This window comes from Phyllostomus hastatus, unplaced genomic scaffold, assembly GCF_019186645.2.
Source record: "Phyllostomus hastatus isolate PE091 unplaced genomic scaffold, TTU_PhHast_1.1 phas_contig_30, whole genome shotgun sequence".
Classification (NCBI taxonomy): domain Eukaryota; kingdom Metazoa; phylum Chordata; class Mammalia; order Chiroptera; family Phyllostomidae; genus Phyllostomus; species Phyllostomus hastatus.
Window position 1 is genome coordinate 9,846,754 of NW_025333841.1, and position 16,988 is coordinate 9,863,741.

Genomic DNA, 16,988 nt, shown 5'->3' on the forward strand with positions numbered 1-16,988 from the left:
TGAGAGTAGGACTAATGACCATCATACATTCATTGAGTACCTGATACCTACCTGAAGAATTTAGATCAAGAGTGTTGGGAAGGTGAGTAACTAGACAGGTATATATATATATATATATATATATATATATATATATATATATATATATAGATATAGATATAGATATATATATAGATATAGATATATAGATAGATAGATATAGATATAGATATAGATATATAGATATAGATATATATAGATAGATAGATAACAAGAGATATAGGATGGTTATATTTTCATTCTTTTATTTATAAAGTACTCATTATGTATCTGTCTTGTGCTAGGCACTGAAGATACAATGCTGAGTAATAGAGACAGCTTAGATTCCTTTATGTGAAGCATGACGTTCCCCTCCCAAATTCTCTGTCGATGACAGAATCCTATCATTGGCTGCTTCAAAATTTTGTATTCTTTTATTGCCTCTAGGGTCAAGCTCCATATGGTGACTTTCTTCAGACTGGAGACTCTGGACATGATTCCCTTCTCCTGTGGAGCTTCTGGTGTCTAAGAAGGCTTGACCGCCTGCTGAAATTTCTCCTGCATATGCTACAAGAATAAGGCTGCTCACCTGTGTGGGTTCTTTGGTGTTTAATAAGGTGAGAGTTCTGAATGAATCTTTTCCCACACTCATGACATTTAAAGGGCTTCTCTCCTGTGTGAATTCTTAGGTGTGTGTGTAGATTTGTGTTATGACTGAAGCTTTTCCCACACCAAGAACATCTATATGGTTTTATTCCTTGGTGCGCCATTAAGTGCTTATTTAAATCTGAACTCCATCTAAACTTCTTATCACATTGTTGACATCTATAGGGTTTCTCTTCAGTGTGAATTCTCTGGTGCTTAATTAGGTCGGAGCTGACTCTGAAGCCTTTCCCACATTCCTGACATTTAAAAGGTTTCTCTCCTGCATGGCCTTTCCCATGAAGATCCAGACATTTTGAAAGTTCTTGTTTACAAGTTGGAAGTTTCTTTCTCTTTTTCCCTAGAAAAGCTCGAGGCCGTTTCCGTACCCTGTGTGTACCACCATGATTTTCTTTGCCTGTTGTTTTCTGGGCAACTTTCATTCTTGCCTTTCTTAATACTTTACATCCCGATGCTTGTATTTCTAATGTAGAAGCAGATATAGGTGGTTCATTTCCAGTGTCATTTCTGAGCTTTAACCCTGTTGGAAAAAACAAAAGCAAACAAACAAAGACAAACAAACAGAAGAATTAGCCATCTGTGTTCCAGAACAAGAAAACTAGGAATGAAGAAAAAAAAACAAACAATGATGACCGCTTTTAAAAAATACTGGAATAAGTGATTTCTGGGCCAACCTGGACAAAACTGCATAGATCCATTTCTTTCTGATCCTCCCTGCTAGGTCTAACAACAAATCTGACACACACAAACAGAGAAATTTAGAAAGTGGTTAAAAGAAGGCAAAAAAATCTGGGACCCCAGGAGGAGGAGAATAACATAAAGTGTCTTACATTCCCACACCCAACAGAAGAAAGCAACCCAGATCTAGTGTTTTCTAACTCTTCAACCTAGCAGCAGAGGCTCCCTGTACAGGCTTATTCCTTACCAGTCTGAATGGGAAACATTCTGACAACATCAGAACCCATCAGAAGACACCAAGTGGGCAGGCAGAACTAGCAAGAGGTACCTAGGCACAAAAAAATGGCCTGACCCAGGAAGCCTATTTATCCCTATGGGTGCGAGACTTCCCATTCCCACTGAGAGACACTCTGGCCTAGATAAATACCTTCCTTACCCTCAGGGAGCACCAGCAGGGACAACAGAAGGGTGCCCTAGCAGCACTACATAAACCAAAGAAATACCAAAAAGTCTCTGAAAATTAAACTGTCATTGGAAGCATACCCCACAGAAGTAAGAATCTGTGCGCTAAAACATGGTGATTTCCCATTAAATGAAAATATTTAGCCCTGGCTGGTATGGCTCAGTAGATTGAGAACTGGCCTGCGAACCAAGGGGCTGACAGTTGACTTCCCAGTTCAGGGCACATGCCTGGGTTGCGTGCCAGGTCCCCAGTAGGGGATGTATGAGAGGCAACCACACACTGATGTTTCTCTTCCTCTCTTTCTCCTTCCCTTCCTCTCTCTCTAAAAATAAATAAATAAAATATTTTAAAAAACATTTAAATGAGATGCAGACTCTCCTAACATAATAGACAAAATGATCAGGACACAATAAAAAAAGCAGCCATCACACTGAGAGCCCGCCCCCCCCGCAAAATCACAACTTGAGTGAGACAAGGCAATCTGACAAAAATGTAATCACATTAGAATTCAAAAAACAGAAAAATCTAAAACAGGAAAATCTATAAATATATGAAATTAAATAATACTTCCAAATAATCCATGGTTTAAAGAGAAAATCTCAAAAGAAATTTAAAAATACATAGTTGAGTTCTGGTTGGTGTGGCTCAGTTGGTTGGGTGTTGAGCATCATCCTGCAAAACGAAAGGTCACTGGTTTCATTCCCAGTCTGGACACATGCCTGAGTTGCGAGTTCAGTCCCCAGTAGGGTCACATGCAGGAGGCAATCAATTGATGTTACTCTCTTACATTGATGCTTCATTCCCTCTCTCCCTCCCTTCCCCTCTGTCTAGAATAAATAAAAGGAAAAAAGTTTTAAAACTGCAGTTATTAAAAAAAAACATAGTTGAATGAAAATGAAATTAGAGTGAAAGATAAATACCATATGATCTCACTTATATGTGAAATCTAATAAACAACCTAAACTGGTGAACAATATAGAACCAAAGGCATGCATACATAAAAAAGACTGACAGATCTCAGAGGGCATGCGAATGTGAGGGACTGGATAAAAGAAGGTGAAGAGATTAACCAAATAACATATACGCAGAGCCCATGGACACAGACACTAGTGTGGTGAAGGCTGGGGAAGGGGGATGGGAGATAGGTGGAGGCGGACAAAGACAGGGAAATAAGAGACATTTGTAATAGTGTTAATGATAAAAGGTGAATCCTAAAAAAAGAAAATAAAATCACAATATATCAAAATATGTGTAATGAAACTGAAGAAGTACTCAGAGGAAAATGTACAGCCTGGAATGCTAATAATAATAGAAAAGGGGAAAGGTCTCAAATAAATAATCTAAGTTTTTACTTCAAAAAACTAGAAAAAAGCAAAAACAACAACAACAAAAAAAAACAAAGGAAGTTGAAGAAAGCAAATAATATCAGACCAGAGATCACAATCAAGCAAAAGCTTGCTCTTAAAAAAAATTGATAAACTTTTATCATGATTGACAAAAATAAAAGGAAAAAAGATATAACTCACCAATATCAGGAAGGAAATTGGGTATAATTATTACACATTCTGCAGCAATTAAAAAGATAATAAGGAAGTACTATAAACAACTTTATGTTCATAAATTTAAAAACTTAGAGGAAAATAGACCAATTCCTCAAAAAGTATAAGCTATCTGAATTCAACCAATATGAAATAGGTAATCTGAACAGCACTATTACCATTAAAGAAATCGAATTCATAATTAAAAAGCTTCCACAAAAACAAAATCTCCCAGGTCCATATGGTGTTACTGGAAGATTCTACTAAATATTTAAAGAATTAACACCAATTTTATGCAATCTCTTTCAGAAAAGAGAAGAAATACTATCCTAATGATTTTATAACGCCAGTATTACCCTGATAGCAAAATCATACAAAGGCAGTACTCTAAAAGAGACAACTATACACTAACATCTCCCATGAACTTAAATGAAAAAATCCTCAACAAAATATTGATAAACTGAATGTAACAATATGTAAGACTTATATATCATGATCAAGTAGGATATATTGCAGGTATGCTAAGCTGGTTCAACATTTGAAATCAATCAATATAACCACCATATCAGTAAACTTTGAAAGATCATCACCTTATCCACTGACACAGAAAAGTATTTGAAAAATCTCACATCCACTCATGATAAAAACACTAAGAAACTCAGGAATTATATAGACTGATAAAGACTATCAACAAAAAAAACCCCTCTGTACTAACATCATAGGTAATGGTGAAAGACTTAGTGTTTTCATGAAAAGTGGAAACAAAGCAAGGATGTGTATTCTCATTACTCTTATTCAACAAAGTAATGGAAGTTGTGGCTATTACAGTAAGGTAAGCCCCCCCAAATAAAGGGAAATTTCTGGGTAAGATGGTAGTGTAGGTTAAACGTGTTACTAGTCTCCTCCCACAACCACATCAAGATTATAACTAAACTACAGAGCAACCATCATTCAGAACTGCCTGAAATCTAGCTGAAAAAAAGTCCTAGAACTAGGGAATTAAAGAAGAAGCCACATCAAGATTGTTAGGAGGGACAGAGACAAGGAATGGGCTGGTCCCACACTCATGTGTGGTGCATAAAAATTGGGAGGGATATCTCAGCTGCAGAGGTACCCCCTGAGAAGCCAGCTCCACACCAGGCCCCACAGCCCAGGGTCCCAGTGCCATGAAGGTAAGTCCCCATAACTTCTGGCTATAAAAAACAATGGGGATTGTAGCTGTGGAACACAGAAACTGCTGGACTCCCACGCAGTTCCTTTTAAACAGCCCATGCACAGATTTATTCAGACTCACTCCCTCTGAGCTCTAGCACTATGGCAACAGCTTGAATGGCACCAAACACATATGGGAAGGAAGTGAATTGTTCATCAGGGAGAGCACTGGGTGAACAGTTTTTCTCCCAGATAGTAGTGCTGGCAGAGGTCATGGTTCTTTGATGAGTCTCCCACCCCTCACAGAGCCAGCAGGCAAGTGCCATATCTGAGACTCCATCAACCTAGCTCATACTGTTTACCCACCCTGCTGATTTCTTGAGGCCCACCCCACCCAACTTTTAGGCCTGCTCACGTTGTTTCAGTGGCTTTTCCATATGAATAGCCTGTCTTGATTCTGGCTTTAGAGTTTCCTAAAATCTCTAAAACAAGCATCATCTGGCCTCAGTATGCCCTGTACCTCTCACTAAGTGGCCTTAGGCCTGGCACTAACAGCAGCCAGCCTTGGTTAGCAGCTTGGCCCCAACTGGGCACCTCCAAGCCCGTCACAAGTAGTGGCCATCTGAAAGTTGCTTTGTAACTCATGCCAGGTGGCCCCAGGCAGAACACAGGTGGCAGCTGATCTTAGCCTGAACCTCCAGGGAGACCCCAGAGCCAGTGCACCCAGTGGCTAGCTTCAGACCATGTTGAAGCATCATATCTAACCATTTCCAAAAAAAAAAAAAAAAGCACTCAAGGGATGGACTCAGTGGGGTGCAGAACCCTACTGAAGTAAGTCCTGCTCTTTGGAGTGAGCTTCTGCACAGCTGATCCTCCACTGTGGTCAGTGGTTGGCAGACAGTGTTCTCAGCCAGTTCTTAAAGTTGATCAGCCTGTGAGTAAATTCCTCCCACTGACATGCCAATAGCAGTCAAGGCTCAACTACAAGAGGGGAGTATGGACACAACTCACACAGGGGAGACATCTCAAGTGCCTAACTTGGGTGATTTGGGAGGCTGTGCCACTGGACCTACAGAACACCAATTATATTACGCCATTCTATGAAGCCTGGGAGATTAACAGCTCTACCTAATAGATAGAAACAAACACAGGGAGGCTGCCAAAATGAGGAGGAAAAGAAGCACGGCCCAAATGAAAGAACAGATCAAAACTCCACAAAAAGAGCTAAACAGAATGGGGATAAGCAATCTATCAGATGCAGAGTTCAAAACACTGGTTATAAGGATGCTCAAGGAACTTAGTGAGGATCTCTACATCATAAAAAAGATCCAGTCAGAAATGAAGGATATACTAATTGAAATAAAGAACAATTTACAGGGAAACAACAGTAAAGTGGATTAAGCCAAGAATCAAATGTGTGATTTGGAACACAAGGAAGAAAAAAAACACCAATGAGAACAACAAGAAAAAAAATAATTTAAAAACCCTAAGGATATTATAATAAGCCTCTGGGTCAACTTCAAGTAGTCCAATGTTTGTATTATAGGGGTACCAGAAAGAGAAGAGAAAGAGCAAGAAAATGGAAATCTGTTTGAAAAATAATAAAAGAAAACATCCCTAATTTGGTGAAGGAAACAGATGTGCAAGTCCAGGAAGAACAGAGTCTAAAACAAGATGGATGCAAAGAGGCCCACTCCAAGACACATCATAATTAAAATGTTAAAGGTTAAAAATAAAGAGAGCAACTTAAAAGCAGCAAGAGAAAAGCATTAATTATCTACAGGGGAGTTCCCATAAGACTATTGGCTGATGACTCAAAAGAAACTTTGCAGGCTAGAAGGGATTGGCAAGAAATATTCAAAGTCATAAAAAGCAGGGTGCTCTACCCAGCAAAGCTATCCTTTAGAATTGAAGGGCAGATAAAGGGATTCCCAGACAAGAAAAAACAAAAACAAAAACTAAAGGACTTCATTATCACCAAACCATTATTATATGAAATGTTAAAGGGATTTATTTAAGAAAAAGAAGATCAAAACTATAAACAATAAAATGGCAATAAATACATATCAAAAATTGAATCTAAAAAATAAACTAAGCAAACAAGAACAGAGACAAAATCATGGAAATAGAGAGCATTTTGATGGTTGCCAGCTGGTGGGGGGTGTTGGGGATGGGTGAAAGGGTGAGGGGATTAAGGAGTATAAATAGTAATTACAGAATAGCCATGGGGGTGTAAAGCACAGTATAGGAAATGTAGTAGCCAAAGAACCTATGCATGAACCATGGACATGAACAATGATATTCTGATTGCCTGAGGGAGTGGAGGTGCTGAGTGGAGGGGAGCCAAGGGGAAAACTTGGGACAACTATAATAGCATAATCAATAAAATATTATTAAAAAGGAGTGGAAGAAGGTTGAGAATATGCTAAGTGAAATAAGTCATCAGAAAAAGCTATGAACCATATGATTTTACTCATATGCGCAATATGAAACTTAGACATAGACAACAGTATGGTGCTTACCAGAGGGAAGGGGGTGGTGTGTAGTAAAGGGTAAAGGTGGGCAAATATATGGTGACAGAAGATGGTCTGACTCTGGGTGTTGGGCACACAACACCATACACAGATCAGGTATCACAGAAAGGTACGCTTGTAACCTATATGATCTTGTTGATGGATGTCACCCCAATAAATTTAATAATAAAAAAGTGGAACCCCTGGCTGGTGTGGCTCAGTGGATTGAGTGCCACCCTGTGAACCAGAGAGTCACCCGTTTGATTCCCAGTCAGGGCACATGCCTGGGTTGTGGGGCAGGTCCCCAGTAGGGTGCACATGAGAGGCAATCACACATTTATGTTTCTCTCCCTTTCTTCTTCCCTTCCCTTTTTTCTAAAAATAAATAAATAAAATCTTTAAAAAGAGTGGGAGAGGTTGAGACATGTTCATATTCAGGATGTATTTTGAAGACTTGCTAATGGATCTGTTGTGGGGAATAACAGAAAGACTCGAATAAACACTGAGTTATTTTCTGCCTGAGCAACTGGGTAAATCACTGTGCCCTTTACTGTGATGGAAAAGATATGAGAAGAACAGGTTTTCTGGGTGGGGTGGGGAGTATGATATGATGGATCAAGAGTTATTTTTAGACCTGGCTGGCGTATCTCAGTGGATTGAGCACGGGCTGTGAACCAAAGTATCGCAGGTTCGATTCCCAGCCAGGGCACATGCCTGGGTTGCAGGCCATGGCCCCCAGCAACCACACATTGATGTTTCTCTCTCTCTCTTTCTCCCTCCCTTCCCTCTCTAAAAACAAATAAATAAAAACTTAAAAAAGTTATTTTTAGAATAAAGAAGTAGAATGTAAATTTGTAAAAAGCTCCCTAGGTCAGTGGTATTCAAATGGTGGGCTGCAAGAGGCACATTGGTGTGCTGCAAGAATTTTTTTTTTAATTTATTAGAGAGAGGGGAAGGGAGGGAGAAAGAGAAGAAGAGAAACATCGATGTGAAAGAGAAACATTGATCAGCTGTCTCTCACACAACCTCAACTTTGTGGGATGATGCCCAACCAACTGAGCCAAACCTGCCAGGGCATGCTTCAAGATTTGTTTGTTTGTTTGTTTATCTTAAGGTATGTTTTATTGATTATGCTGTTACAGTTGTCTCATTTTTTCCTCCTCTTTTTAAAAATTATTTTATTGTTCAACTACAGTTATCTGCATTTTCCCCCCACCAGCCAAACTTCCCTCCCTCCCTTGCTTCAACCTACCCCTTGGTTTTATCCATGTGTCCTTTATAGTATTTCCTGAAAACCCTTCCCCCCATTATCCCCTCCCACCTCCCCTCTGGTTAATGTCAGATTGTTCTTAATTTCAATATCTCTGGTTACATTTTGCTTGCTTTTTTCTTTTGTTGATTAGGTTCTGGTTAAAGGTGAAATCATATGGTATTTGTCCCTCACCACCTGGCTTATTTCACTTAGCATAATGCTCACTAGTTCCATCCATGCTGCACCGCCCTCTTGCCAGCATTCCCCCCACTAAGATCATGTCCATGGGTTGTATGTGTAAGTTCTTTGGCGTCTCAATTTCCTATACTATTCTTAACTTCCCCATGTCTATTTTGTACCTACCATTTATGCTCCTTATTCCCTGTACCTTTTCCACCATTCCACCCTTCCCCTCCCCACTGATAACAAAGCAACCCCCCTCACCAAGGAGGGTTGCCCCACCCTGGTGAATACCTAGGGTTCTGCCCCTTACAACATAACAGGTGCACACCTAGACAAAGAAATGTGGCGCAAATGAAAGAACAGACCAAATTCCAAAAATAGAATGAACCAATGAAGAGATAGCCAACCTATCAGATGCACAGTTCAAAACACTGATAGTCAGGATGCTCACAGAAATGGTTGTGTACTGTCACAAAATAGAGGAAAAGTAAAGGCTATGCAAAGTGAAATACAGAAAAATATACAGGGAACCAACAGTGAAGGGAAGGAAACTGGCACTCAGATCAACAATTTGGAACAGAAGGAAGAAGTAAACATTCAACCAGAACAGAATGAAGAAAGAAGAATTCAAAAAAAAAATTACAGGAGGCTTTGGAACCTCCAGGACAACTTTAAATGTCCCAATATCTGAATCATGGGGTACCAAAAGGAGAAAAGGAAGAACAGGAAAATGAAAACTTATTTGGAAACATAATGACAGAGAACTTTCCCAGTCTGGTAAAGGAAATAGACTTCCAGGAGGTCCAGGAAGCTCAGAGAGTCCCAAAGAAGTTGGACCCAAGGAAGCACACACCAAGGCACAACACAATTACATTAGCCAAGATTAAAGATAAGGAGAGAATCTTAAAAGCAGCAAGAGAAAAGGAGACAGACATCTACAAAGGAGATCCCATAAGACTGTCAGCTGATTTCTCAAAAGAAACCTTGGAGCCAAGAAGGGGCTGGAAAGAAGTATTTGAAGTGATGAAAGGCAAGGACCTACATCCAAGATTACTCTCTGCAGCAATGCTATCATTTAGAATGGAAGAGCAGACAAAGCACTTCTCAGATAAGGCCAAGTTAAAGGAATTCATCATCACCAAGCCCTTATTATATGAAATGTGCAAGGGACTTACCTAAGAAAAAGATGATCCAAACTATGAACAGTAAAATGACAACAAACTCACAACTATCAACAACTGAGCCTAAAAACAAACAAACAAACAAACTAAGCAAACAACTAGAACAGAAACAGAATCACAGAAATGGAGATCACATGGAGGGTTATCAGCGGATAGGGGAGGAGATAGAATGGAGGAAATGGTACAGGGAATAAGAAGCATAAATGGTAGGTACAAAATAGATAGGGGGATGTTAAGAATAGTATAGGAAATGGAGAAGCCAAAGAACTTACATGTATGACCCATGGATGTGAACTAAGGGGGGTGCAATGCTGGAGGGAAGGGGGTGCAGGGAGGAGGTAAAGGGGAGAAAAAAACAGGACAAGTGTAATAGTATAATCAATAAAATATACAAAAAAAGAATTTTTAAAACATGCAATACCTGACTATTTAGTCAGGGGCACTGACCTCTTTCCCCTTAGACTGTCAATTAAGAAATGACAATAGGCAACACAACAATAGCCATCCATTGAGAATGAATCAAAATTATACTTATCTTTTGTCAGACTGGAAAAAATATATTTTTTTGGTGTACCATAGAATTTTAGTAATTAGTTTATATATGCCATGAGATGAAAAAGGTTGAAAATTTTGGCTCCCGGTGATCTGGATATGCTTTTTCTTTTCCCCATGTCATCAGGTTGAGGACCAACCAGCTACTGGAACACAGGGACTCTCTCACAGAAAAGCATTTTCCATAAACTGAGGACATAACTGATTATTCAACTTCTCCACAAAGGAAAAGAAAAATCTTTACCTAGAGAGATGACAGTTTCATAGTTTTCCTGCATGACATCATGGTAGAGAATCTTCTGAGTAGGGTCCAGTAATTCCCATTCTTCCTCAGAAAAAGACAAGATCACATCTTCAAATGTCAACAAACTCTAAAGAAGAGAATGGGTTTTAGTTAGTACTTGCCACTACAGAAGCCATACTATCACCCATTTCTGAATTACATGGTAGGGAAGTCACTGAAGTTAAGTGTATAACATTATGGGGGAAAAGTGAGTAGAAGAAAAGAAAGGCAGCAAAGAGATCAGTAAACAAGCTTGGGAGGTGCCCAATTCCTACTGTGCCAAGTGGGTCTTGGGTAGCAGAGAAAAGCACAGATAAGATCATATTCAGGCTCCCTGAAAAATCTGGAATGTACAGCTCACCTGGGATTCAGGCAAGATGAGCTCAGATGCCATCTTCCAGTTTTGGGTGCTTTTCTGCTCAGAAAAGGCTATAATCTGTTGAGTAGGCACAGCTGTGGGTGGAAAAGAGCCAGAAAATTTCTCTTTTCGGTTTATGAATATCCTGAGCTGATTTCTAAAACATAAAATGTCAGGATTCCTTAAGTAAAGATGGTTCACCTTCACAACTGTGTGTATAATGCCCAAAGTTGCCCTCTCTTGGTAAGTAAGAACCAAATATCCACCACTCCATAAAACCAGTTCCCCAGTTGACTGTTTCCCCAGATTCCATGAGAAATTAATAAAAGAAAATCCACTATTTTTTCCTGGGCAAGAATTAAAGGTGTTTGAAAAGGAAAGACTCAAGCCCTCCAGTATATGGCAGGAAATGTGGGACACTTTTGCTTTTTAGTTTTTCCTGGTGCAAAATTCTCTTCCTATTTTGCCATTAACAGCCCCTTTTCTGATGCAATTTATCCTACTGTCCCTGTTCCACCTTATTCTCTCAAATTTCTAAGGAGCAAGGTCCATGATGTGAATACCAGAATTCTGTGGTTTGGATATTTCTGTACCCCAGATGACTCTTACCTTCACCCGCCATTGACCTGTTGTACTCCCACCTGAGACACATCCTAACTGGTACCATGGCTGTACACCTAGAATATTCCTATGATACCCTAACTGAACCAATTACTATCATAGCTCCAAGAAGAGATTATGAAGCTCCTCACCTCTTTCATATACAAACTGGGTTTCTTTGTGAGTTTTCCAGCCCAGCTGTTCTTGTAGTATTTGAAATGTATTCCAACATTCTTTCTGGAACATACCCATTGCTTGGGGCTCTGCTGGCTTCCACTTAAAGCCTGGAATCACTGGTGTTCCTCCCAAGAGCACTGTCTCCTTTCCCAGGCCATGGGCTGTGACCTAGAAATAATCCCCATCCTCATTAGCACAGAACTTACTTGTGGTTGAAGGGTGGTGGTGGAGGGATGAACAAGAATAGAGTCTAAGACTAGAGTCCAGATTTGGGGAGTGTGTGACATCAAAATAAGTCATTAAAAAACTAAAAGGTATTGTGCCACCCTTTTCTCACAAAAGAATTATGTATGTCACCTGGGAAAATTAGTATAAAATGAAAAAGCTGTGACTGCTGCCAAGCTTCACCCCTCCACATATAGCCACAGCTCAGGCCACTAGCAGAATGGGGGCAGGCTGCCCATTCTCATACTGCCTTCACTGGCTTGTTTCTTTGACTTAGACCCTTGCCTAAGTGCATTTCTATCTTTTGGTTTTCTCTAAAAAATAAGACATTGAATAAAAAAGTTTTTCCTCTTTGTCAAAATTTCTAATCACCTCATGGCTGGGGGAGAATTTCATGGAGAATGGGGATGCAATAGGGAAAAAATGGGGAAAGTCGAGCTCTAACCTCCCTCCACATAATTTAGTTGTAGTAAAACACAAAAACAGGTCCAGCCCTGTGTTCCTCAAGGTGGGTTCCAGAGAAAAGAAAGTGTGCTGCCATCTCCCCATAATTTGGTTCACCACTAACCAGCAAAGCCAAGGACAAGATGATTAAGAGAGGGCAATCAAGGCTCTTTTCTTAGCCCAGAGATGTGCATTCCTACTACTAAAGGCTCTACCCCTCAGCATCTTCATTCTTTTCACTTCTGTTGGCATTTTGTCTTCTTTCCATATCTTTGTTTCCCATTTTTTTCTATTTCTTCTCCTCCTCTGCAGTCTCCCCAGAGTTGTTTGCTTTATATTTCTGTTTGCTACCCTCTCTCTCCTTTGATCTCTAAGTGCTATCTGTTTTTTCCCAAATTTTCCCCCTTTCCCAAATCTTTCTTGCCTTTTATTACTGTTTCTAAGAAATCAAGTCCTGTCTCCTTGGCCATGCCAGACTAGGCCCACCACCCTTTATGTTCATTGGCCCTAAAATGGGTGAAATGTATTTCTCTTTTTTAAGGCCAGGAAAGACTTCAAGGAGCTCTGAATCCTGTGTAAACTATTGTTGCATATCTGTGATCTCAGATCCCATCTAATTGTCCTAAAGGAACCAGGAAAGAGTGACCTAACCCATCTCATTCCTTGATTAACTACCCCCCAACACATCTACCTTTATCCTATTTAATTGTATGTGTAAGGAATTTTTTTCTCACCTCATTACTTATTCCACCAGGTTCGCTCTGAAAACGTTCCACTAGGGCCACAGCCTCTCTGATGCTCTGTGGATGATACTTCTGCACCCAGTTCTGGGTATCCCTGGGCAAAATGGTCAGGAACTGCTCTAGCACCAGTAGTTCCAAGATCTGCTCTTTTGAGTAGATCTCTGGTTTTAGCCACTGATGGCATAATTCCTGAAGTTGGCTGGCAGCCTCAAATGGTCCAGCTGCTTCATGGTAACAAAAGCTCCGGAAGTGCTGGCGAGCACTCTCAGGACCAAAACTGTTCACCTGCGGGCTGGATTTCTTACTCTGACTGGAGCTCTCTTTAACAGACCCCTTAGTCTCCCACAAAGCCTCCATGTGTGGGTATAAGCATTCCTTCACCTTCAAATGTCTCATCATAATTTGTTCTAGGAACAGTTTTTCTCCTATGTGTGACATCTTCCTGGTGCCACCTTTGACAACTGAGGACTTGAATGGATCTTGTCCCCAAGGGCACTGAGGGAAGGAAAGAAAAAGTACATGTCACGATGAAAGCCACATGACATACATATTTACTTGCTATTTATAATTATCAGAGAAGAATGAACAGAAAAGTACTTGTTCTGCTTCCTCCTCAATATCAACTGACAAGTATTAGGACATTCATGATGACAGATTACTTCAGAACATATATTTCTCTCCTTTTATGTTACCGAACTTTGAAACAAAGCATAGCTCAGAGAATACAGATGTCAACTGATAATTTTTGGCTACAAGATTGTGGAAAAATTGATAGGTAAAAAAAACTGGCACTCATTTGCAAAAAAGAGCTTTGAGACTATCTAATCTGTGTGCTTCCTGTCCCATCTTCACAAATAGAGCATATTTGAGTGTCTCTAAATTTTAACAGATCATTCCAATCTTTTGTCTTTAGTCAGGTGGAAAATAACTTCTATTCCCCTTCATTCTCTTATGAAGACTGAAACCTCTACTTCACAGAACATTCGATAGTTTCCTTTCCATTGCATCATTAACACTGGCAGGAGAACTGAAACAGGAAGATCAAAAAAGAAGTAAAGTAATCAGGAAAAAAGTAACCTTATTCCTCACAGCGAATATCCCTTGACAAAGCAATCAGATGTCCACAACACTTTTTTTGTTGGTACTTTTGGAGAAGACTTATAAAGGGTGCTGTGCAAATTCATACCTCTATGTTAAATTTCTTGCTTACTTTACTGAAAAAACTTACATCTGCTTATGAGATACACAAATGGAAGATTGTAAAAAAGGAAAGAAAAGGTGATGGTTAAAATTCTTGAGACAGGAAAGGTCTAGCAAAGGTACCCCTTCTCCTAACTCCACATTTCCTCATGGTCATAAAAGATCTTTAAGCAAGGCTGAGGATACCCTTGGAAGTCTGATTTTCCCTGAGATGTCCAGCAAAAAGAGCAACAAATTTATTTCGAGGATGCCACTGGTATTCAAAGAAATGGTTGGTTCTTTGGTGCTTACCAAGGCTCAGGAAGTACAGGGACACCGCCTGTATTTTTATATCAGCAAAAGCTGTAATGCAACTTTCTCCAATAATTTTAAGTCTGCGGAAACTGGAAAATTTCGCTGGGTGCGGTGGAAAACATCATTGGCCAGTCCCCCACCACAAATTCACTACACCTTCTGGATCGACCACAGTGGTGACCATAATAAAGCCCTTTGCACGCGGGCAGCCTGAGTGTGCTTCAGCAGCAACCCTGGGTGATACTTGCACATAAAGTACAAAGAAATTTCTCCCGGAGGTTAGATGTGAAAACAGGAGCCTGAATACCGGCCTTGCTGAGAAAAGGTCCCGCCTGCTCTCAGGCTAACTGCTGCCGCCTAGCAATGATGACACCGGGAACTGGGGAAGGCTGCGTCCCCCGTTACCCCACGCTCCCATCGCCTCACAGGCTGCAACTAGCACATGCGGCTGGCATCTCTCAGGCTCTCCAGACCGAATACAAAGGGAAAATCGGGGTTCTCGGTTACCTTCACGCAGCTCTGGCCTCCGTGGACGCCACTTCCCTCTTCCTTGCTAGACTCTGAAATAGCCACGCCTCCGGGCTATTCTGGGGAGAAAGCGCTTGGTTCCTGCACCACTACGGAGGCGTTATCCGGAGCAAGTGATTCCTGGCAAGTGAAGCGCCAAGACTTGGGAGCTCTTGGGAGGGACTTTGGAAGATCAGTCACCCACCCGATCCCTCTATCTCCGGGAGACTGTACCCTAACCCGCCATTTTGGGGTCGCGGACTGTGGACCGGCTCCAACCGGAAAAGGAAGATTTACTTCCGGTGTTTTGTGACAGCCACGCCCAGCCATCTATCGCTTTTCTTCCACCTGTGCAGTTTCAGCCTAACCTGCCGGGAACCGTCCCATGGGTCCTTTCCATCCGGGAGGAACTGACTGGCCTTCTGCTCCAGTTCAGCCCATGATGCAAAAAAAGAGTTAATGACTTCGAGTCTCCAAGCCTGCTGCAGGTTCAGAGGAGCCCTGAGAGCCACTGTTCGCCTAAGAGTGATGTTAGCCTACTGACAACAGGTGCCAGGATCTCGATCTCTTATCCCCGACTTAAGCGAAGAGTTGCTTGTTCGGAATATTCCTGCATCGATTTCCAGCAGCCAACGGCCCTTTCTACAGGCAACTTCACCTCACTAGGCTTGTCCGGAGCCTCCTTGAGTAGAGACAGTTTGGTCCTGGTGAGGTCCCTGGCTAGGTGAAGGAACCACTGTCCCTGGTATTTTTAAAACCCTTTTCTGATTCATTGGCACATCCTTGTTAGGCAGGCTTTACTCTCGTAATATAGGTTCCATTTATATTCCTCTTTGGCATATAAATAATGTATATGAGATGTAGGACATAACCAGCGACAGATTTTAGACAGGAATTTAGGTCTCTTGTCATATCCTGTGCTGTTTACATTATGCTTCCCTCGGAAACAGGGACCTTCTTTTATCTTACATCCCCTGTAATGTTTAGCATTGTCCTCTGGATGAGTTATTTTTCTAAGAACTGGAGTATACCAGTGTCTCCAAATTATCAATGTTCACCTAGTGTTGAACCATTTGGTCAAAAATAGTCCATATTGTTGTGTATAAATTTAACATGATTTCTAACTTGTTTGTGACTTAAGTAGTTTTAATTCACTTGTTTATGACAAAGAAAAAAAGTTTTTTAATTTTTTAAATTTTAATCATTGTTCAAGTAGTTTTCTCCCTTTTACTCCCATTCCAACCCACCCACCCAACCCTCCCCACTTCCCTCCCATTACCACCCTCCCCCTAGTTTTTGTAAAAATATGGAATGCTTCACAAATTTGCATGTCATCCTTGCACAGGGGCCATGCTAATCTTCTCTATATCTTTCCAATTTTAGTATATGTGCTGCCGAAGCGAGCACAAAAAGTTACTTTCTTGTAGCATGAAATAAGTTATGTCACTACACCTGTTGTTGAGAAGCAGTTAGCAGCCCCAGCAGCTGACGGGCCCTGTTGGGGCTCATCAGTAAGAACATGTGGAGCAGCTACAGGACATTAGACTATAAATACTGAGAATTTGTGAGGACTGTTAGAGAGTTCTGGTTTGGGCAGTGACTCTTTGCTAATCTAAAAACTCTTCTTGAATCCCAGCAATTTATTTAGCACAAATATGCTGTGGGAATTTCGCAACCCAGAAACAATCAAGATAATATTTCTTTTTTTTTTTTAAAGATTTTGTTTATTTTTAGAGGGGAAGGGAGGGAGATAGACAGAGAGAGAGAAATGTCAATGTGCGATTGCTGGGGGTTATGGCCTGCAACCCAAGCATGTACCCTGGCTGGGAATCGAACCTGGGACACTTTGGTTCCCAGTCCGTGCTCAATCCACTGAGCTACGCCAGCCAGGGCCTGATAATATTTCTTAATAAGACAAATAATGAAATAACATACTCCAAATAAAGTACAACAGATTAATCGCA

At 40.7% G+C, this 16,988-nt stretch overlaps 1 protein-coding gene and 1 non-coding gene across 3 annotated transcripts; both read right to left on the bottom strand.

Moving 5' to 3' along the window:
- Positions 1-270: 270 nt before the first annotated feature.
- LOC123819087 (zinc finger protein 75D-like) lies at positions 271-15,290 on the bottom strand. Of its 2 annotated transcripts, none has more exons than XM_045839390.1 (6): positions 15,025-15,290; positions 13,015-13,518; positions 11,683-11,779; positions 10,838-10,929; positions 10,438-10,564; positions 271-1,201 (listed from the first exon to the last, which is right to left on the bottom strand). In XM_045839390.1, the coding sequence occupies exons 2-6, from the start codon at positions 13,459-13,461 to the stop codon at positions 492-494; spliced, it is 1,473 nt and encodes a 490-aa protein (XP_045695346.1). In that variant the 5' UTR covers positions 13,462-13,518; positions 15,025-15,290; the 3' UTR covers positions 271-491. The 2 variants fall into 2 exon arrangements, with proteins under 2 accessions (XP_045695346.1, XP_045695345.1); XM_045839389.1 differs by having other exon boundaries at positions 11,587-11,779.
- A 1,034-nt stretch (positions 15,291-16,324) lies between these two features.
- LOC123819144 lies at positions 16,325-16,431 on the bottom strand. Its single transcript, XR_006785782.1, has one exon. It is a non-coding gene; the product is annotated as a U6 spliceosomal RNA (small nuclear RNA).
- Positions 16,432-16,988: the final 557 nt, after the last annotated feature.

What these genes read in the sequence shown, in the direction of transcription:
- LOC123819087 (XM_045839389.1), bottom strand. Translation starts at nt 13,461, where the DNA reads ATGTCACACATAGGAGAAAAACTGTTCCTAGAACAAATTATGATGAGA. An exon ending in CTGGTGGAATAAGTAATGAG is followed by an intron (nt 11,780 to 13,014) that starts GTGAGAAAAAAA and finishes GATTATTTCTAG; the next exon opens with GTCACAGCCCATGGCCTGGG. An exon ending in CCAGTTTGTATATGAAAGAG is followed by an intron (nt 10,930 to 11,586) that starts GTGAGGAGCTTC and finishes TTCCACCCACAG; the next exon opens with CTGTGCCTACTCAACAGATT.